General features: G+C 48.1%; 1 protein-coding gene across 1 annotated transcript in view; it reads left to right on the top strand.

The window, feature by feature from the left end:
- Positions 1-694: 694 nt before the first annotated feature.
- The window catches only part of klhl32 (kelch-like family member 32), a gene marked incomplete at its 3' end in the record, with an annotated part of 23,908 nt that continues 1,257 nt past the window's right edge, over positions 695-23,345 (top strand). Inside the window, exons 1-9 of the mRNA XM_080005772.1 lie at positions 695-826; positions 2,429-2,553; positions 5,082-5,262; positions 11,153-11,260; positions 12,917-13,015; positions 16,779-16,994; positions 20,791-21,517; positions 21,735-21,793; positions 22,942-23,134. Of these exons, the coding sequence (XP_079861898.1) occupies positions 2,531-2,553; positions 5,082-5,262; positions 11,153-11,260; positions 12,917-13,015; positions 16,779-16,994; positions 20,791-21,517; positions 21,735-21,793; positions 22,942-23,134 (1,606 nt within the window). The 5' untranslated portion in view covers positions 695-826; positions 2,429-2,530. The remainder of the gene's footprint in view (positions 827-2,428; positions 2,554-5,081; positions 5,263-11,152; positions 11,261-12,916; positions 13,016-16,778; positions 16,995-20,790; positions 21,518-21,734; positions 21,794-22,941; positions 23,135-23,345) is intronic.

Raw genomic sequence — 23,345 nt, 5'->3', positions numbered from 1 at the left:
ACGTCGTGCTGCCCGTGGAGTGGCAAAGCTTGCCGAACAAACACAGGAGTCCTACACGTGTCCATGTTTTCCCCCGAACGGAGCCAGGGAAACACGCTCACCTCGGAAGGGGAGACTACCGACACGGAAGTTCCGATTTCCGAGTTCCAATTCAACGCAGCATAAGTACAGTTTGAAGCCCACATGTTATGTGTGTGTGTGTGTGTATGTGTGTGTGTGTGTTTTTTTTTATTGTCATCAGAACAATAAAGCAATGGAAGCAGATATCACTGGATATGAACTTCTTCTAGAGCCAGACACAACATAAAAAAAAAAAAAAGACAGAATCGTAGATGGATAGATAGATCCGCAGGTCTCCATCAATTCCGTATCCCCGTGTACGAGGGGCTATATATCGATCTACGATTTTGTCTTTTCAGGATGCTGTGGCTGGCTCTATGTGCAAGAAGTCAATATCCAGCAACACCGGCTCCCATCTATCTGAGCTTAATAATCAACCCTTAAACACAACAACAACACCGCTCACAACGACCCCATTTTATCGCTGCATCCCCCCACACCGTCCGCCACGGGGCGCTCTTCCACCCCTGTCGCTCTAAATCCATTTGATCGCCGTGGGGAGGCGGGGTTAAAATGGAACAATTTAGGAGCTTCGGTGTCTCCAATAAAGTGCCCGAGACAACTGAGCGGATCTGGTAAAACAGCGCTTCGCACGCCGGCGTTCGCCTCGGAGGCTGTAGCGGATCACGGACATCCGACCGGATGACGGTGCGGTTAACGGAGCCGCCGCCAACGCCGGGATTTGGCCGCAACACAATTGTATGAGGTGCGTAGCGTGTACTACCACATCAGGGGGACAAACAAATTCCTCTGGGCCTAAGGTGCTTTAAATGCAGGGAGAGTTCCGTGCTCACGGCGTTGTCTGGTTGATCGTACCAGGAGGTCATAATTTAGGGTAGTCACGGTTTATTATGGGCTGGCCTGTTGCGGGACCTTGTGACAACCCAGAGATGGACAAAGTGACAGCGGATGAATGGACACATGGAGGAAAAGTACACATTATTATTATTATTATTATTATTATTATTACTGTTGTTGTCATATTATTATTGTTATTATTATTATTATTATTATTATTATTATTATTATTATTATTATTGTTATTGTTATTATAATTATAATTATAATGCTACAATTTTATCGCCACTGTTATTATTATTATTAATATTATTATTATTATTATTATTATTATTATTGCGATAATTTCATCGCCACTATTACTATTATTATTTTTATAGTTGTAACCATGTAATTAAATGCTACATTTTGTGTACTTATCTCTGGCCAAACCCTCACCCTGCTTCACTTCTCTGCTTGCCGGAATTAGTGTTTAGATCAGACCTAGAGTGATATATTTTGCAAATGATGGGGTTGTTTCCTTTTCAGCTGTTTCAACCATGTGCTGGGTAGTGAATGATTTTTTTGGAGCCAAAAGTGTTTTAACCCATGGCATCTGAGTGGAGAGGTTTTCTTGATTGGCTGGTGCATGGTGTGGTCTCTCTCTATCTCTCTCTCTCACACTCTCTCTCTCTCTCTCTCGCTCTCTCTCTCCCTCTCTCTCTCTCTCTCTCTCCCTCCCTCTCGCTCTCTCCCTCTCTCTCTCTCCCTCATCAGTCTGTGTCAGCCAAGCAGCAGAAGGTCACTGGAGAGGATCGATGGCTGGATCTCCCTGGGGGGGTTGCACAACTGGGGTGGACAGGGACCTGACACTCTGCCCTGCCTGCGTCTCAGCAGGACACTATACACACTAGGAATTCACCTTTGAACATAGCTGTTGGAGTAGATAGACCCGGAGTGACTCGTGCGACTCGTGCATCTCAACCCCTTGTGCATATCAAGGACCATCAACCTAGGCCACCATTTTTGTCTCTGGGAACCCACCATCTGAGAAGACATGTAATTGATTAACAGTCATTATTGTCCAACTAACAATGAAGATGAGCTATTAAGCATGGTGCCGGGAACCCCCTGTAACCTCCATCGGAACCTACATTGAGAAACACTGATGTTGCGTATGTGACGGCTTCAGTTTCAAAGGGTGTGGCGACTGACCTCTGTTCCGCCCTTGTAGCCGTAGATTGTGCGGACTATCAAATTCTAGTGTGTACTGTATCACATAATGTGATACACACTAGTGTAATATAGATTACTAGCTTGTTTGCAGAAGTGCTGAGTGTAGGCTCTGCCTCTGGGCTTTTACAGTGCGTGTCCAGTGCTTCAGAACAACGGATGTCGACTAAAGTGCTGTGAAGGACGCGGATGGGGGATAACAACAAAAGCGAAAACACAGATCCAGGGACTGAAGAAGCTCCTCGGACTGACGCCGGGTGGGACTGGACAGACTGACGTGCCCTTCTCTCTTTCTCAGGCTGATGTGTGTGTCCTGTGAGGAGGCTACAGCTCCCACTGTCACCCACACACTACCACCACCCCAACCCCATCTCCTCCTCCACCTCCTGTGTCTGGGGGCATGCCTTCTGAACCCAGCTTCAGGTAGGTCAACCCTAATACCACAAGATAAGACTTTATCGCTTTGTTCCATTCAGGAACCACACTATGGTCAGAAATAAGTGTCAATATCAATTTATATTTGAATTTGAATTGCTAAACTTGAATATTCACATTAAAAAACTGAATTTGAGTCACATCATTTGAATTTGTATTGTTTAACTTGAATAATTCCATTGAAAAACTGAATCTGAGTAGCATAATTTGAAATTGAATGTATTCGTTTGGAACTGAATTCCACTAAACTTGAAACTGAATGTAAAATTATGAAATTTAATTTGTTTGCTCTGAAACTGTATTTGATCCTCACTGAAGAGGCATTCAGTTCTCACAATTCAAATTCTTGCAATTCAATTTCCGTTCGGCGTGTCTCACACATCCGGGTCGTTGAGGAAGAGCAATCTAGTGCAGATTCAGAGAACTCCTTTTTGGGCCAGGATGTGCCTGTGTGTGTGTGTGTGTGTGTGTGTGTGTGTGTCCATGGCGGGACAGAGCTGATCGGTCTGCTGAAACGGGTCCACTCTGGAGTTCTCGGCCGCCTCGGTGTAGGATACACAGGGTTTCACGTAGAGACTCACGGTGCCCATTGTCCATGTCCAACTACGGAGGTTACCGACCGGAGTGACCGAACCAGTGTTGGATTGGACCTTTCATAACTTTCATAACGCACGCAGGTTAAAGCCTAGATATAAATGCATTAAAACATTATTTTGGAGCATCCCCCTGTACGTTGCCGGAGGCTTCTCTCAGTAATTCCCTCTTGCAGCCCATGCCGGGGGAGTGCATGATGCGCATAGTCCTTATTGGAGACCTACATCTTAGAGGGCCAGGCACGCAACCTGGCGGAACGCTCGCTCGGTTCTGGTGTTGAAAGCTGAAACGTTGTTGGGAAAAGCGACACCAAAAAGCAAAAAGACAGATTGGATGACTGATCAGCGGCATCCTTGAAGCTCTTATAGACAAGCTTCCGACAGACCCCTCCCCCCAAACACACACACACACACACAGTGAAGGGAAGGGGCCGCACATCCTGGCCGAAAAGTAGTTCTGTGACTCTGTACTCTATTGCTCTTCCTCAACGACCCGGATGTGTGAGACACACCGAACTGAAATTGAATTACGGGAACTGAAATTGAATTACTGGAACAAAATTAATCTTCAGGGAGGATCAAATACAGTTTAAGAGCAAATTCGTTCAATTTCATAATATTACATTCAGTTTCAAGTTTATTTGAATTGAGTTCCAAACGAATACATTCAATTTCAAATGATGCTATCCAAATTCAATTTTTTTTAATGCAATTATTCAAGTTAAAACAATTCTAATTCATCTTCTAGTGACACATATTTCTGTCCATACCCTGCACCTCCACATGGACACGAAAAAATCCAACTTCTCATCCATTTCTTGTGCCACATTGAGTTTTTAACCATTGTTTTGGTTAGATACTCAACTAAAAACCTGGTTGCAATGTCAATTAAACACAACCATTCTGCCATCAAAAACGGTGGAATCGTCCTTTTTCCCGTCGCCCTTTATCTCTCTGTGTGATCCCACTTCGTCCGTCTCTCCAGGTGTCCTTATATCTCAGTTTTTTTTCCACCCCTCCCAGCCCTATCTCACTCGTCCCTCGGCCAGCCCTTCCTCCCTTTCTTCCTTCCTTCCTCCCTCCCTCCCTACGGCGTGTCATTTTCCCTTCAGTCTGACAGGTTCCGTGGCTCTGCCCCATCTCCACTCTCTCCAGATCCCTGGGCTCCGTCCCCTTGGCAGGACCCATCTACCTAACAAACCGTGTGACTCATCACCGCCACTGCCCTTCCCAAATCCCCAACCTCCTCATTCTCCGATGTCTGTCCTCTCAATACACACACACACACACACATACACACACACACACACACACACACACACGCACGCTATTCCCTGTGTGTTACTGGCCATCTCCATAAAGGTGACAGACTGAGCTCTGGGCAGACAACAGCATTTAGAGTGACAGTCAGCCAAGACTGTAAGTGGACAGAGACAGATCTGCACAGACAGGGCGGCATTGTGCTGATGGATGGGGACGTACAGAAAAGCCAAACAGGAAGAGCTGGAACACGCACAATGTTTGCCGGTACAAGGTTGCCAGCAGCGTACGCTCGGTCCATCAGTCAACCGCAGCTTCAATCAGTCCCGGAGTTCTGCCAGACGCGTCCGTCGGCTTGTTTGTCCGAACCGCTTCTATCCCGAAAAGTCATGACTGCGAGGTCTGCATGCGGAGACGCGTCGCCAGCGTGACAGGAGTCTTTTCTCATCGCCGCTGATCGGTCCAGATGTCTACGTCCAGGAGTTGGGACACACTTGACAGGACTGGGGATTGGCCAGTCCCGGTCTCGCCTGAGCCCCGTTCTGTCTGAAAAGTCATTTTTCATTACCAGTTGTAGTGCTAGCCAGACAGCCGGCCGTCTGGTCGTCCGGTTGCAGTCATGGCTGCCAGCCTAACCTAACCATTGTCCACGGTGTGTTCCAGTGGCGGGGAGATGCTGACAGGACAGAGGCTCTGCCACTCCAAGTCTCACCAGGACTCGGTCCTGTCCGCCCTCAACCAGCAGAGGAAGGACGGCCTGCTGTGTGATGTCACCCTGGTCGCCGGGGAGCAGAAGTTCCACGCTCACAAGGCCGTGCTGGCGGCGTGCAGCGACTACTTCCGCGTGAGTGATCAATCATGTCGAGATATACATATATATATATATATATATATATATATATATACACACACACACACACACACACGGTATTCTGGTATTCCTCACTTAATAACCTACCTGTTTAATGACCATTCATACTTATGACCAGCTCTCCGACCAGCCTGTATTGTACACAGCGCGGCGTCTCAGCGTCAAGCATGTCATCGCGCATCCCCCTTTATATACTATATACACTGTATACACTTTACAGCTCATCACCGCTCTCATTCTCTGTCTCGTTCCCGCAGTCGGTCAGTATTTACAACACTAGCGTTCACAATCTCCAAGACTGAAATTCCGGTAAGGGGGCGGCTCCTCGCTTATCGACTAATTCACTTATCGACCTGGTCGTAGGAACGGATCTCGGTCGTTAAGTGAGGAGTACCTGTATATTATACAGTGGTACCTCGACTTACGACTGTAATTCGTTCTATAAGAACGGCCGTATGTTAAAACAGTGGTATGTCGAAGCAATTTTTCCCATATAAATTATGAAATCATGAAGGGTGGAAATAAACAAAATACACAGCACAAACACAGTAAATATGAAGAAAATATCGATAAGCCACGAACTACGTGCACACACGATGTAGGTCGCCCGCTGACTGACTGCTGACTGGCCGCCGACGCGCCAACTGCACATTTCCACGTATCTTGGAGCAGTTGGTCGCAAGTCGATACAAATCTTCGCGACTATGGCTACTCGTATCTTGGATTAGTCTTAAGTAGATGCAGTCGTAAGTCGAGGCTCCACTGTAATGTGTATATATATATATATATATATATATATATATATATATATATATATATATATATATATATATATATATATATATATATATATATATACACACAGTAAATATATAGAGATGCAACAGTACAGGGTATGTTAGCCAAGCTTCGGTATGCCCCTGTGGTTCAATATGCACACGTGAACCGCGGTATCACTATAGAAGTTCACAGGAGGGAGCCGCGTGGAGTCACGCACGGCTATTATTTCACGAAAGGTCTATTGTTTTTTTCAACAGCCTTTTCACTAGAAACAATATAAAACAAAATGTTTTTATAAAGACTGCAATCAATCAAGGTGTCCAGGGGGAGAATTACCCCCCGGGATGGCCTCTCATCACCATGTTGTTCACGAACAATCCGGTTCTTTTGAACGGCTCTTTTGTTTGAATGAATCTTGCTGGGTGATGGGCCGTTCTATTTTTTGGTCAAGTTTTACAGTTTTATGCTGATGTTCTCCTCCCAAACGAAAATGTTCCCCCCTCCATGTAAGAGAAAGCCTATGCCCCTCCATCGCCGGGAGGTTCCCTGGCTCAAAAGGAACGCACCCACTGTCAGGCGAAGGCACACACGCACTGGTCTGACTGTGAGGTTTTATTTTACTATTATTATTTATGTGTGAAAAATACTGTTTATACCTGTTCTACACAAAAATAACTAACTATAGAACTGGTTTTATTACTTTTTTATCGTGAAATGTTTTTAAAATATTATATTTATCTATATAAGTAAGTAAATAAATAGCTAAAAGAAATCGATCTATCCTGGAAACCTCTCCTCCAGTCAGATGAATTTATGCAAATTATAACAACCCACCAATCCACTTGAACCCCCGTCTCCCCACAGTCACACACACAGAGCTTTACAACACTATTTATTTGTGGCAGACATCTATAAGTATATGACGCATACATTTAAGGCCTTTTATGGCCGGGTGGATTTGTTGGGGCCGTTTTCAATCCAAACTGGGCGAGTGGATTTGCCAATACGAGCCACGGAGAGAAAACTGCCGTGATGAGATTTGATCCAGGCACAGTGGACAGATTAGGAACTAGAAATTAATCCCTCTTGAAAATGAGAGGCAGATTATACTCCAAGTTGCCCAGGGATTATTTCTTGTGTGTGTGTGTGGGGGGGGGGTTGTTGTGCATGTGTGTGCGCACGTGCATGCGCGGGAGGAGGAACCCTGATACCTCTCTGTCTCCTGTAAAGATCTGAAGGTGGGGGAGTGAGACACTTCGCCTTTGCGCTCTCCCACTTTTGTGCTCCTGTCCTCGTCTCCCGTGTCTGTTTTAAAAAAGAGATCTTTCGCGTCCCAGGCAGCCGCCGTTTTATTAGATCAGTCGCTTGCAGCCGAGTTCTCCTATTCATCTGTCGGGGCTAACGACGTTATCTCGAGTTTGTCATCTGACTTCACCGCTTTGTTTCATTTAGTTCATTTATGTAGCAGAGGCAGGATGCGGAAGACGCTCTGCAAATAGCAACCACTCTTCTTTCTCTCTCTTGCTCGCTCTACCTCTTAATGACTCACAGAAATGAACGAACGACACAGACAGAGATACGTATAGACACCTTGATGAGAAACGGTCGGTTGTTGTTGCAAAAAGAATCCGGGCGGCAGTCGTTTTCCTGTGGCACCTCACGGGGGCCACTCGGCGTCCGAGGCACCCCAAGGTGGTTTTTGCAAATATATATTGCAGCAACATTGCATTCCACCCTTGGCAAAAGGACACTGACGACAGAAAACACACACACACACCAACGTTTGGGTCCGCTTTCCCAGTGACGCAGTGCGATACTATGGTCCGCTGCCCTGCAGCTGCAGCTCACCCAGAATCAATGGCGGCCATTGTGTCAGGAGATCAAGCTTTTGAAAAATGAGTCACCGATGCTACATGGGACCCGGCTTTTCAGGTTTGTGTTTTGCGTCGATTTTGTTTACAAGTATTCTCCATCGCTCTCCTCGTTTGTCAATAACCGAGCACTATAATCGGGGTGTAACACTCACATGTGACACGCAGCTGATCTGTGTTCGTTTCTATGCAGGATCAGCCTTTGTTAATTGCTCATAATTAAAGGAACCACTTGAAACCAAGAGGTTTTTCTTTACTATTCTCTATCGTGGGTAAGTATCCAAATTAAGAGTGGTTTGATTTGGATACTAACCCACGGTAGAGTCAATTCAGAGCCAAATATGAATTTTGCAGAGAGAAGATGTCGCATCATCCGGAAATAGTCACATTACCCGTGGGGGGTCGCGTGAGGGAGTCACAGGGGTCTATTTCTCTTTTTCTTTTCTTTCTTTTTCTTTTTTTGCACCATCGGCGGCCAAAGATTTGGACACGAGTGTGGCGTGGCGCGTCTCTCTATATCGCGCAAGCTCTATATCGCACTGTGGGGACCTCATCCGTCACCACCACCAGCATCCCGGCGGCTCCTCTGCCAAGGTCAGGAGCTGTCCTGCTCCCGGCCTGCAGCTCAGCTCACTCTCTCGCTCTCGCTCTCTCTCTCTCTCGTGCACATGCGCTTGCACTCTCTCTCTCTCTCTCTCTCCCCCTCTCTCTCTCTCTCTCTCTCTTGCTGGCTCGCTCTCTCGCCCTCTTTCTCTATCCCTCTCTGCCCACTCACACGCCACAAATTCCCGTCACCATCTCTGCATCCCACACAGACATACACAGACTTTCTCCCTCTTTCTGTTTTTTCCACCTTGTTCTCTTCCAAGACACACACGCACACACACACGCACACACACACGCACACACGCACACACGCACACACACACACCACAGTGCTGACCACAGTTGGCAGCGGTTGCTCCCCCGATCTTGCTAATCATTTTCCATTAGGGTGTCGGTGAATCAAGAAGGCTCGTTTCTAAGTTGGGACACCCAGCTTTCGCCCCACCCCTTAAAGTTCATGTGTATCAATCGGAGTGATTCCCATGAACCTTTGGGAGGGAGGAAGAGAGAGCGAGGGAGAGAGAGAGAGAGAGAGAGTCGTTCTCTTTCGCGGCAATTAGGACCTGACAGCCGTCCGACGGCCCCGCACGACCACAACGCCGTTATCGGCTTAAATTCACCAACATCCGCGTCTGAAATGTGTAAAAACAGAACCTGGCCGACGACGAGGCGCGCGCCATTTCATCCCCTCCGTTTTTGAGGTGGACGAGACGGCTGCTGCTGGCGCAGGATGGAGAAGCGCCAATCCATACCACGCCGGTGATCCATTCAACGCCCTGATCCTGGATCTGCTCCAACTCGATCCTGATTCTCGGCTCCATCGATGTCATCTCGATGTGACGCCGCTCAATAGCTTTGATTGGCCAGGAGTCAGCCACACTCACCAACAGCAGTGGGGGAGGAAGGGTGTGTGTGTGTGTGTGTGTGTGTGTGTGTGTGTGTGTGTGTGTGTGTGTGTGTGTGTGTGTGTGTGTGTGTGTGTGTGTGTGTGTGTGTGTGTGTGTGTGTGTGTGTGTGTGTGTGTGTGTGTGTGTGTGTGTTTCTGATGATAGAGACTTGAAAGCACACGGGAAAGAGAGAGGAGGGAGGAGAGCTCTATTACCCTTTACTCTTTACAAAGTAATTGCCGTTGTTACTTCTTTACCGCTAGATTAGTTCCAACAAGCTTAGAAAAGGTCAGAGTGATTTTTCTGAAATTGTATTGAAAACAGCATATATTTGTCATTCCATGAGAGAGAGAGAGAGAGACAGAGAGAGAGAGAGAGAGAGAGAGAGATGCATTATCAATGTTTCATCTTTCATTTGACCACGTCATCAGCCGTCAGACAATACACAATTCAAGTCCGATGTGGTGTTATGTGGTATTATATGGTGTTTGTCCACTAGGGCTGTCCTGATCACAATCTTTTACTTGACGATTGACGGTCAAATAAATAATACACTTTCTCTTTTTTTTCATTTTATTTTTCTCTTTCGTTGTATAATCATGTAATAGTGTAATAATACATGTCGACCTATTGAAGCAGAGACATTCATTGACATTGGACATTTGCCTCAACCCATGATAAAATGCATTTCAGATTCACATTTTATTCATGGCAACGTTTTTCTGAGGTCCCCGAAACATATTTTTGGAGATTTCGCCGAAAATACCACTAACACACCTCTATACCTACCTGTTTCAAACGGGCTGTTTTTTTGCGGGAGGAGCCACCCTCCCGTGGCCCCGAGTTCTATGAGCCAATGGGGGTTCAAGCACAAGTTCCTGGTTTGTGAACCAGTGGCGTTTGATCATGGCTTCCTGGTTCCGTTGTAATAAGTCTGTAAACTTTCCCTGATTTCGCCTCATCAGCCCACCAAAATCTGTTTCTGAACAAATTTGAGGCGAGAAATAAGCAATCCAGTTGCTGAATCTTCACTCATATTAGATCTACATGCCTAGTTTAAAATGTCAGTTCCGACTTTATTTGCTGTGCTCCAAGCTTGTGGGAGACACAGACACCCCACCGCGACGCACCGGGATTCTCCCACGCGGGGATTTTTAATTTCATGTAAACGCCGGAACATAAAATTGTATGAAAAAAAAAATACATCAACAATAAAAACACTCTTTGCACGCCGCAGCCTACATCAACCGCCCACGTTTTTTTGTTCGAAAAACACAGAAGTACAGCAGAATTATTTTTTAAATACTTTACTGACCTTTACTAACCATCATCTGCAATCTCTTCACAGGCAGTTGGTATTCCCCCTTCTCTTAAAGGATTTGTTTGTTGAGCGACTCAGATGGGGGCGGTTCTAATTCTACTGAACCACGTGTTGGTGTTGGATGCAAATGTGGAGGGGTCGTTTCAGGACACGCTTTCTGAAAGAGAACGCTCACAAAAAAACCGACTGGGTTGTCTTACTTCATAGTTTGTGTGATAGAAAGGCCCATCAGAGACCCACACGTAGTAACATCGGTGTAAAATTCGCCCAACATTTGGATGGAAACACGGCTGTGGAACTTGACGACTCGCGAGCCACTCGGCTCAGATCATAGCGATCAGGCGTTTGCCACCGCTCCACGGACGCCGCTGACCTCGCTCCTCTCCGTGTGTCCGCAGGCCATGTTCAGCCTGTGCATGCTGGAGAGCGAGGCAGACGAGGTGACGCTGCAGGGCGTGACCAGTGTGGGGCTGAAGCACGCGCTGGACTTCGCCTACACAGGACAGGTGAGGCCCCTCCCCTCCACCCTAACCCTGTTGAAACCAGGGGTGGACTGGGATATAGCTGGTGTAGCCCGACGACCTCCCCCTACAATCCTCCTTCTCCTCCCTGTCATCGTTGGAAGGGGTGCGTGTGGCGGCGGCACATGACCTTCCCCGACCCCCTCGGCGGCGGTAATCCGGCTGTCCAGTAAGCAGCCTATTGGCTCAGTGGCCTGCGGCTCGCCATACACCGCGTGGTCTCATGGGGGCGGGGGACTTAACTTCATAAATACTCTTAATTCTTTTTTCCACAGTGGAAGTGAGAAAAAGTGGGGCTCGCTTGGCCCCCCGGTTTCAAGTAGGTCAGCGCCTGCACCTGTCGTCGCCTGGAAGAGATGACCGCAGATGAGATGAGGGCAATATGCTTAATAGGGAGTGTAAACAATGACCTAGTGAATACCTCCAGCCATACGTCATAGGCCGTCACAGTTACGAGGTGGCCCGAGTGCGGTGTTACGCACACATACACATGCCAAAAATGGCGTGTGTATGTGTGCAAAGAGTGAGGAAATAAGTGAGGAAATGAGCCACCAGGCAAAACGAGCCACGTAACCCAGACCTTCTCCGTGCTGTGTGACTGAAAACCGTGGCCCTCATCGCCGCAGATTCCACCATTTAAAACCATTTAATTACAACCTCCACACCTGCAGAGCGGCTGCCGTACATTGCCACGGATTAACGGCGGATATCAAATATTTACAAAGCGGCGCGAATTGCCCTCTTTCCCCACCTCCCCCCTCCCCCGACGCTGGCCACGTGCCAGGCGCACAGATCGGATTGGATCAGGAGCACCGGTTGGAAATCCACGGCCTCTTGGCGAGCGGCTCGTTCTATTTGGTCGCCCGTATTTGAGGGGGTTATTGTAGAATTGTACACAATTCGCGCATGCACACACACACACACACACACACACACACACACACACACGTGTGGCGCTGAACGAAACCCACCTGGCGGTATATAAACTGAACCGCGGTGTGGCGCCGGGCGGCTTTCGGAAAACGACGACAGAAAGGGACGGTGTGTCGAGCGCATACGCCGTTTTTGGTCAATTTACATGTTTTCCGTCTTCACAATATGGTTTAGAGTCAACGTTTGACCCGATCAGCGCTCCAGAGATGGAGGAATGCCCAATTTTTTAATTTATGAAGTTCACAGAAACCAAAAAAGAAAGACAAATAGAAAATTGCTCTTCTTTCAGTGTTGCTTTTTCCCCCCCCCCCCCCCCCCCCCCCCCCCCCCGGTCACCCCGCCGGACCAATGTGAGCGGTTCCCTCCCCCTCGGCCTGGAAGCCGTTTCGTGACAAATGAGAATCTGCGACCACAGCTCCATTTGTCCATTAATAACATCCGGAAGAACAACAACAACCGTGGAAAAAAAAACCAAAACATTAGAGTCAGAATCAATTTTGTAATAAAGCCAAACGAGCGTCCTGTACGCGGATGACTACGCGTCTTATTAAAGAGAATTTATGGGACCGTCGTACGTGGAGCTCCTCGTCTCCCTGCTCAGGGACGACCCCACTCCCACAATCCCAGCCCCCCCCCGAAATATAATAAACACAGGAGGTTTTTCAAAATGGGAGATGCTCTTCCCTCACGTCCTCCTCTCCTCCTCAGATCCTGCTGGAGCCCGGCGTGATCCAGGACGTCCTGTCCGCCGGCAGCCACCTGCAGCTGCTGGAGCTGCTCAGCCTCTGCTCCCACTACCTGGTCCAGGTAGGAACCACCAGGGACGCACAGCGTGCCAACACACCGCACCACACGCTACACGCACAAAGGCGGGGGCTCACAAAGGCGAGGTGATCAGGAAGGGGTTTGCCCCCTTCCTCACCTCCCTTAGCACAGGTATTTTTTTCCTGCGGTGGGAAAACATCTATTGAAGTCAAGAGTTCAAGTAAGTGAAAGGGGACCTATTGTGCTCCTTTTTACACAAGTTAATAGGCGTTTCCACACCGCGGGAACTTCTCTGAACTTTTTTGGAGGAAACGTCCCTTTGTTGTGTGTCCACACTGCCGGAACTAGGAACGTTCTTAGTTCTTAGAATGTCGTTTTGAGGGACTTTTTTTTTAGCTCCTACTCCAGCGCAGAGACTAACCCGCACAAGCGGAACCTTCCGTGACGTAAGTGCACGGTGATTGGTCCAGACATAAGTGCACGGTGATTGGTCCAGACATAAGTGCACGGTGCCTCGCCCCCCCCCCCCCCCCCCAGCGCACTGAGGACAGTCTGTCCCAGTCGAGTCACATCGCTCTGGGTGCGGAGCAGCCCACGTACACTCAGCGGTAATAAAAAATAACCAATAGAAATAAAAAACAATAAAAATACAATTTTTATTGTAGATGTATTTATTTCATTTATTTTATTTTCCGACGTTAATTGAATTAAGCAAAACCCTTTGAGCTGTGCTGATTCGTGCCCGTGCCTTACGAAAGTCGGAACTAACCTTTAAATGAGGCCTTGTAGATGTAATATGAGTGAAGATAAGATAAGATATGATAAGATAAACCTTTATTAGTCCCACACCGGGGAAATTTACACAGCAAAATGGGGAAGCATAAATTATAGAGCATATCAAGGTAAGCACTATAAACAATATAAAATATATACAAAAAAAAAACTTAAAAAAAACACCATAAATAGCTACTGGATTCAGCAACTGGATTGTTTATTTCTTGCCTCAAATTTGTTCAGAAACAGATTTTGATGGACTGATAAGGTGAAATCAGTGAAAGTTACGGACTAATCACAACACGGAACTCACGCTGAAACCCTGCTGGCTGACGTCACCTCAGAGTTCTTAGCAGTGCGAATGCAGCCAGAAAAAAAGCCCTTGATGGTATCTAGTGCTCGGGAGAAACCTCCCCAGTTCCTAGTTCCCCTCAGGGCAGTCCCCAGAGCTGTTCATTGGGAAAATGTCTTATATACTGTAGGTCTCCGACAAAACATGTTTTTGAAGTTTTTGCTGAAAATACCACTCGGATGATGCATTCTGGCCATTCTAACATGCCTCTATACCCTCCTGTGCCGAAATGGGCTGTTTTCTCTGAGAGGACCCATCCTCTCCAGGCCCAGAGCTCTGTGAGCCGGTGGCGTTTTGATCATGGCTTCCGGGCGTCGTCGTATTTTTTTCCCTTTCACTGATTTCCACCTTCTCCGTCCACCAAAATCAGTTTCTGAACTGATTTTCATGTTAGATGAGATCACCGCGCCGCACCGGGCCTCTCACACACAGGGATTAGTGTTAGGTTGTAGTTCGGAAAAAATAAAATAAAATAAAATAAATGCATCTACAATAAAAAACACACACTTTTTTTTTTGGTTTTGTTACACGAAGCGGATCACGCTCTGCAGCCTACACTCATCTCCCCCATCTTTTTTTTTTTTTTTTTTTTTTTCGAAAGAGGAGAACAACAGAATTATTTTTTAAATACTTACGTTTCCATCGTCTGCAGTCTCTTCGCAGGCAGTTGGTATGGATTCCCATTTCTTTTAAAGGATTTGTTTGTTGAGCTACTCAGGCGGGGGAGGTTCTAATTCCACTGAAGCACAGCGTGACGTAGGTGTTGGAGGCAACTGAAGGGGTCGTTTCAGGACACGCTTTCTGAAAGAACGCTCACAAAAACCTGACTGGGTTGTCTTACTTCACAGATTGTGTGTCAGTGGAACCACCAGAGACGCACATGTATGTGCACAGGCACTGAAAAAGACGATGTAGTAGTAGATATAGTAGGGAAAATACACATTTCTTCCTACCTGCCTCCTTTCAGACATGTATATTTACTTTGTCTTTTGTTAAGGATTTTCTGAACATTTTATTATTATTATTTTTTTTTTTTAATGCTTATATCGCGTGTTTATCATCCAATGTCTGAAATAAAAAAATCAATCAATCAACCAATCAATCAGCAGCAATGGCCCATGTGGCTGGCAGTGTTTAACATTGTTGTACCTGTCTATAGAAGAATTATCACAATGATCAAACTTATTTGGGGTGGGGCCATTCAATTTGCATATTTAAAGCAACAGTGTGCGAAATACTGTGAGTGTTATATTTGGATAGTTTACACCTCTCAGCAGACATTTTACTAACGAGTCCCTCAAATTCAAAACGCATCAGATATTCTGCCTGTCCATATATTGTTTTGTATTTGCCCCAAAATGTATGTTACTCGGTTTAAATGATAGAAAAGATTTGTGATTTGTGGTTATTGTAATTTCCAATGTATATAACAATGCATATTCTTGAAGGAGGGAAAGTGATACAATGGACTGTGTTGCAAGAGACACGTGAAATCCAATCCCATCCATTTTAGAGGATATTTTACTAATGCTGTAAATGTTATTTTCTCTCACTGCTCTGTGCATCTGGGGCAGATGCTCAGAGTTGCTGTTTTAGTGGACTGCCCTTGCAAGCGTTTGGCCAAAACTAGGGCAAGATTACTCCAGAATAGTATCACCTTGAGATGGATCACGTACTCTGGATTTTTTCTTTTATATACATGCAAATGCGTATACAGTTGAATTTGTAAGGTAACATTTCCATTACATTATTTAATTCAGACTCACGTCACAGCTATACTCACATTTGACGCTAACGTCAAATGTTTGCACGTCAGAAAATACCTTTAACCACTTTATCTCTATTATGTATTGTATTACCATGTGTTTATTTTGAGATTTAGCCACATTATAATCCCTGACACTATTCCAGATACACCGTTTAATGCCACATGATAAACTCTGCTCTCAGACGCCATCTAGTGGAGTCAAGTGATCCTTTTTTTTTATTTTTTATGAGCCAACCCATATTGCACTACACAGCGCTGAGCTCATTGATTCACTGCTGTTCATCAGTGTGTGTGTGTGTGTGTGTGTCTGTGTGTGTGTGTGTGTGCGTGTGCGTGTGCGTGTGCGTGTGCGTGTGTGTGCGTGCATGTGTGTGTGGTAGGAATTAGAATCGGTTCTTAATTGGAGTTACGTGTGCAGAGCAGCAGGGGAAACCTCCCCATTTGGACTTGTGTGGAATGAGTGGCCAGTAGATGGCAGTCTTATCCCACGATTCTGCGCTCATCCCTCTTTTTTGCCCCCCCCCAGTCAGCTGCTCGGACTGTTTCCACAATTTGAAACCGGCGCAGTTGAAATTCCACCGCTCTTCATTTCAGTGCGCGCTTACGCTCTTTGAGCTGTGCTGCGTCTGTGTGGTCATTGAGCAAAGCAGTTTGTGCGTTTCAACCCGAAAACCAGAAATCCACTGTCACTGAAACATTTATTTTCCTTAATGGTTGAAGATGCACGGTAGCAGTTTCTGATTCTCGAAAGAGATCTCAAAAGATTTCCCCTTTCCTCATCAACCCCCCCCCCCCCCCCCCCAAATGAGCTGCTTTCTGTCAAGGGGTTCAGGTGGAGTCTCCCGCCTTTTGTTTTGAACTTGTGGCGGCGGTGCAAACCCTTCAGTGATTGTCGCAAACGTCTCGCCCAGGAGCTGAGCAGCGTCAACTACCTGGAGCTGTACCGCGTGGCCGACCTGTTCCACCTGCCCGCCCTGGAGGAGGCCGTGGTGGGCTTCCTGGTGGAGCACCTGTCGGAGCTGAGCCAGGCGCGGGCGGACGAGGCCCTGCAGCTCCCCTACCGCCTCCTGCTGGAGGTGCTGAGGAGCGACCGCCTCACCTCCCTCAGTGAGGAGGAGATCTGGAAGGTATTGGATGTCTGTGTGTGTGTGTGTGTGTGTGTGTGTGTGTGGTTCCTTAGTCACGTGTTTAATGTCTGGCTTGTCCGTCTCACTGGTCTAGAAGACTAGATGCAGACTAGACTAATTGGTCTTTTTTTTGTATACCCCAAAATGAATTCTACTCTTATTACTCTCACATTTGACCTCTGTTATGATTGATTCTGGTATAATAACAAAAGTGTGCATGGCGAAGATACGATACGATAACCCCAACAGAATATCGGTCGAGGTCATGGTGGCGCTACTGTTGACACATGTTTCTGTTAAGGCTGTCGAGTGGTTACTTGCGTGAGTGCCGTGAGCGGGTGTGTGACAAGTGTGTATGTGTTTGTTGGCGTATGTGTGTGAGTGCGTGTCGGCGTCGTCCGCCATTTTGTCGCACGGCACAAGTCATCGCCATTAAGACAGGATGGTGGCGGAGAGGAGAGAAAATACCTTCCTCTTCTCTAAATCTGGAAAGAAAAGGCAGGAATTGGTCGACTTGGGGAGGGTTGCATGGGACGAAATAATAATAATAGTAACGAGGATGATGATGATGATGATGATAATAATAATAGTTGAATAACAGGATATTGTACATACAATAATAGAATGTTTGGCACCCTGATGTGTCCTAGTAAACACGGGGGGATGGCGTTCGGTGGCACCATCTGTCATTGACTGTATGTTGATATAACGAGGGAATGCAAAACAGCTACGACGTGTGTGTGTGTGTGTGTGTGTGTGTGTGTGTGTGTGTGTGTGTGTGTGTGTGTGTCTGTGTGTCTGTGCGTGTGTCTGTGTGTGCGTGTGTGTTTGTATTCAAGGCAGCGAGAGAGAAAGAGACAGAGGCCGGCGGCGTGCATGGGTGTGTCCGCACGGGTGATGAGCCGTCGGTGTGTATGTGCGTTGTTGTGTGTGTGTGTGTGTGTGTGTGTGTAGATTGCGGGGTGCTGGAGCGGCGATGGGGAACTGCCGTTTTGACTGTTCATTTGCACCAATCAGCCCTCCACCGCACCCCGTCTTTTAACACCCCCACCCCTCTCTCTCGCTCTCTCTCCCTCTCTCTCTCTCTCTCTCGCCCTCTCTCTCGCTCTCTCTGGGTCTCTCTCGCTCTGATTAGGCCCACCGTGGCTCCATCAGGGCCCCAATCCCCCAGCTGTCACTTGGCCGTCCGTCTGATTGAAAACAATCAGGCCTCTGATGGCACAATTACCCTGACCCCTTAGCCGGCCGCCACCGCCATAATCAGCGGCTGATTATGCTGCTTTGGGCCTCCTTCACCGTGCCCGGAAGGTTAATTTGGGCATCAGACGGAAGGGAGCGGCGAGTCGGCGGCCGGCGTCCGCAAAGGAGAGGAAAAAACAGAATAAAAGGGGTGGGCTGGAGGAAGTAGGGAAGAGGAAGAGTGTGTGTGTGTGTGTGTGTGTGTGGAGGGGGGCTAAAGTGGGGGAGTGATAGAGTTCGTCTGTCAATCATCGTCACACTGACTTTCTCTTCCCCTCTCTGGAAATCTCCATTTTCTCGGCCTTTATTTTGTTCTCTCTCTCTTTCTTTCTTTTTTTTTTGCTCTGCCTTTCCGTCGCTCCTCACTCACTTCCTCCAGTGTCTTATTCCAACCTCCGCTCCTTCATTCATCCACCCATCCTCTCCTCCTTTGCGCTGCTTTTCCATTGCTCCTCCCCCCACGTCGTCCTCCTTGATTCACTCACTTCCTCCAGTGTTTTATTCCACTCTCCGCTCTTTCTTTCATTCATTCATTCATTCACCCTTCCTTCCTTCCATTCTTTCTTTGCTTCACTCATCTATCCATCCTTTCTTTCCTTCTTGCTAATCCATTGACAGACTCACTCTTTTTCTCTTCCTCCTCTCCCATCGTCCTCCTCGATTCACTCACTTCCCCCAGTCTATTTTATTCCACTCTCCACTCTTCCTTTCTCATTCATTCATTTGCCCTTCCTTCCATTCTTTCTTTGCTTCCCCACTCACTCATCCATCCTTTCTTACCTCTCCATTAATTCATTCACTGACTCACTCTTTCTTTCTCTTCCTCCTCGACTGGCGTCCTTCTTGATTCACTCACTCTCTCCAGTGTTTTATTTCTCTCTTCTCTCCAACTCTCGTTTTGAACCCGCTCTAGAACTAATCTATCACAGTCTCTCTCTCTCTCTCTCTTTTTGTCTCTCACCCGGGCATCGACTTTATTACAATTTCAGATGCTCCCCCCCTCTCTCTCATATTGTCTTCCTCACTCTCTCGCACTTTCGCTCAAACACACACAATCACGCACACACACACACACACACACACACACACACACACACACACACACACACAGACTCTGATCCACGTGCACATTGACTTACACTCACTCAGTCTCTTACTCTCTTACCGAGAGGAGAGGAAGGAAGGAAGGGGAAGAAAAGAGGAGGAGTTGATTTATTCTGCGCCCCGAGGAAGTTGTGTGATGCAGCGTGACCTTCACAGTCAGCTGCCGTATGCACACACACACACACACACACGCACACACACACACACACACACACACACACACACACACACACACACACACACGCGAGCACACACACATTTTTTTTGTTTGTTTTTCTGTCGTTTTTTAGGTAATATTTTGTTGTTTATCATTAGGTTTTGTGTATATTGTCATATATTATTGTGTACAGTCAACCGTTTTATTGTCTATTTCCACATTTTCCATAAATTGCCATTTTCCTTATTATTAGATTGCTCTATTATTGCCTATCTTTTTATGTAAGCTGCTGTTTATCTATCTATCCAGCTATCCATCTGTTTGTCTGTCCGTCCGTCCGTCTGCCATCTATCTAATTGACTAACTCCTGACCCTGTGTAGGGCTCAGAGATATCATTACAATATCGCTATTTGTTTTTTTATTAAAATGATCTTTATTATTATTATTATTATTATTATTATTATTATTGTTATTATTATTATTATGTTATATGTGGATTGACAGGTGAAGTCTTTGTGATCCTGGAATCAAGTTCAGACAGGGGTGTAACCCCCGCTGTGTTTTCAGGTCATATTGACATTCACAAAAAATAAAATAAAAAGCCACCACCGTCCTCACGAATCACTACCATCCACCGTCTCACAAAAAAAAACGGAAAAAAAAACAATCAGGCTCATCTCACCGTCGCCGTGGCAGGTTTGTGCCTTCGTGCCGCCGTAATAAGTTCCCTGTCCCCACACAGATCGTGTTAAAAACCACTTTGTTTCCCTGATAATGGTATCAGTGATCTCCAGCCATCGCACCCACATTCACACCTCGCTGCGGCTAAACAACCTTCCGTCGCTCTCAAGTTCAATTAAAATCCCCTCTCTGCCACTCGGCCGCCTCCCACAAAAGAATGTGCTCGTGGATATTTACACAGCTCGCATTGAAAACTCCTGATGAATACGTGTGTGTGTGTATGTGTGTGTGCGTGTGTGTGTGCGTGTGCGTGAGCGTACAATGGCTCGCTTGCCTTGATCTCGGCGTACTGGTCTGTAGGTGTTTAGAATAACAATCGACTGCGCTCTTCTAACCTCTGCTTTTCTTGTTTTCTTTTTTTTGGTCTTCACCCACTCATTTTCACCTCGTGTCTTCTCTCTCTCCTGTCTTCCCTCGCTCGCTCCTTCTCCACATGCACGACGCACCTCACTGCTCGCTCTCCGTGACTTCCGAACTTTCCTGTCCTCCTCATTTCCTCTACCGGCCTCCCTGTTTTTACATTCTCCTCCACCCTCCTCTTCCTCCTCCGCTAGCTGGTGGTGCAGTGGCTGGAGCACGACTGCCGCTACCAGTACACCGAGGACCTGCTGCAGCACGTGCGCTACGGCCTGATGGACGTGCCCACGCTGCACCACCTGGCGCGCAGCCACCCGCTGGTCCAGTCCAGCCCCACCGCCGCCACCCTGGTGGAGGAGGCGCTGGACTACCACGGCTCCACCTTCGCGCAGCCGCTGCGCCAGTCGCCGCGCACGCGCCCGCGCTTCCAGTCGCTGACGCTCTACATCGCCGGCGGCCGGAAGCGCGAGGTGAGCCGCGTGCGGGAGCTGCGCTACTTCAACCCGGCCGCCCAGGAGCACGTGCGTGTGGCCGGCGGCTCCAACTGGAGCGAGCTGGCGCCCATGCCGGCCGGGCGCAGCCACCACTGCGTTGCCGTGATGGGGGACTTCATGTTTGTGGCGGGCGGCGAGGTGGAGCACGCCACCGGGCGGACGTGCGCGGTGCGCACGGCGTGCCGCTACGACCCGCGCGGCGACCACTGGACCGAGATCGCCCCCATGAAGGCGTGCAGGGAGCACTTCTTCCTGGGCGCGCTGGGCCAGTACCTGTTCGCCGTGGGGGGCAGGAACGAGCTGCGTCAGGTGCTGCCCTCCGTGGAGCGCTACTGCCCCAAGAGGAACAAGTGGACCTTTGTCCAGTCCTTCGACCGCTCACTGTCCTGCCACGCCGGCTGCGTGGCCGACGACCTGCTCTGGGTCTCAGGTACGACCAAGATGGAGGACGGGGATCTGCGGTTAACACACAACCACACACACACACACACACACACACACACACTCACACACATGTTCATAGACCATACACAGCGAGTGCAGGTACATTAATTTTGACCTCTACAGACTCCGCTCTGTGCATCCAATCTGTCTCCTTCTCGCTAGCGGGTGAATAATGTCCCGCTTCTTCTCCTCCTGCGTTTCAGGCGGAGTGACAAACACGGCTCAGTACCAGAACCGGCTGATGGTGTACGACCCCGAACAGGTGAGAACAGGTGGCTGATGTGCGGCCCCGCTGCACTTCCACCTCAATCCCAAATGTACAGCCGCCGCTCTACTCAGCTGAAGGAAGCTGCGCTCACAAGGAGTGTGCTCAAAGCGATGTGGAGATCCACCGGTAATGGCTCGGGCCCGGTCGTTAGGATTCTTATTCTCGTTAAGACAAGGCGGGATAGGAGAATTAGTGGCGAAAGGGCGTTTTTAAAGGCGGGCGTCGCCATAAAACCCGCATCAGCCATCAACAAACTATTAGAGAAGAGCAGAGACAGAGTCAGGACGACATAGGGCTGTGTGTGTGTGTGTGTGTGTCAGTATTTTCTTCGGCTTGTGTGCCTATTTGGAATCTGTGGGTGTACATGGAGAGAGGGAGAGAGGGAGAGAGGGAGAGAGGGAGAGAGAGAGAGAGAGAGAGAGAGAGAGAGAGAGAGAGAGAGAGAGAGAGACTCATTTGTATTCACCATGAATCTACATTCACCTGCCAGAGCGACACCAACCCCCACCCACTCTACCCTCAACAGATGGCCACCCGTCAGCTCCTAGTAGACACACACACACACACACACACACACACACACACACACACACACACACACACACACACACACACACAATCTTAAATGCAGGCATACAAACAGTGTTATTCCTCTCTAACCCTCAGCCAGTGAAACTAGCACTCTCTCGCCATCTCTCTCTCTCACACACACACACACACACACACACACACACACACACACGAAAGGAATGCAAAACAAGCTCCAGCACACTTAGTGGAGCGCTCAGGGACGCTGGGCACAGAATGGAGTGGTTGAAACATATGATTAGAAACGGGGAGGGAAGTCATTAGTGGGGAACCGCCGCCCCGGTGTCACGTTATTTATCTAGCGCTTAGCATACATCAATTGGCCGCGCACAGATATGCTAAAATATTAATCTTTCCATTCAACCACCTCTCCCGTCCCTTCTTCTTCACCTCTCGCTCTCTCTCTCTCTCTCTCTCACGTGATATGTCCATCACCCCGCCCCCCCCCCCCTATCTGGCCCCAAATCCTCATCAACTCTTCCCTTCATCCCTCATCCCACCTCAACGTTCTACCCCCCCCCCTCCATCATCATCATCATCATCATCTTCCTCAGAACCAGTGGCAGGCGCGTAGCCCCATGCTCCAGCGCCGCGTCTACCACGTGATGGCGGCCGTGCGGCGGCAGCTCTACGTGCTGGGCGGCAATGACCTGGACTACAACAACGACCGCGTCCTGGTGCGACACATCGACTCCTACAGCATGGAGGGAGACCAGTGGACGCGCTGCTCCTTCAGCCTCCTCACGGGTGGGCGGGGAACGCACGCACGCACGCACACACACACACACACACACACACGTACAAATACACATTTTCCCCAGACGCTGGAGGTCCTCTGACTCAAAAAAAAAAAAGAATGTTTCGAGGTTCGCTGCCGCCATGATCACACCGTTTCTCCCCGCACTCCCCCTTGTAATCGAGCCCCCTCCCCCTTCGTCAGCTCCCTTGTGACTCCTCC

Source organism: Zeus faber (genome assembly GCF_960531495.2).
Source record: "Zeus faber genome assembly, chromosome: 8".
In the NCBI taxonomy this organism is placed as follows: domain Eukaryota; kingdom Metazoa; phylum Chordata; class Actinopteri; order Zeiformes; family Zeidae; genus Zeus; species Zeus faber.
Note: the sequence above shows the minus strand (reverse complement) of the source record. Positions and strands in the feature narration are given on the sequence as shown.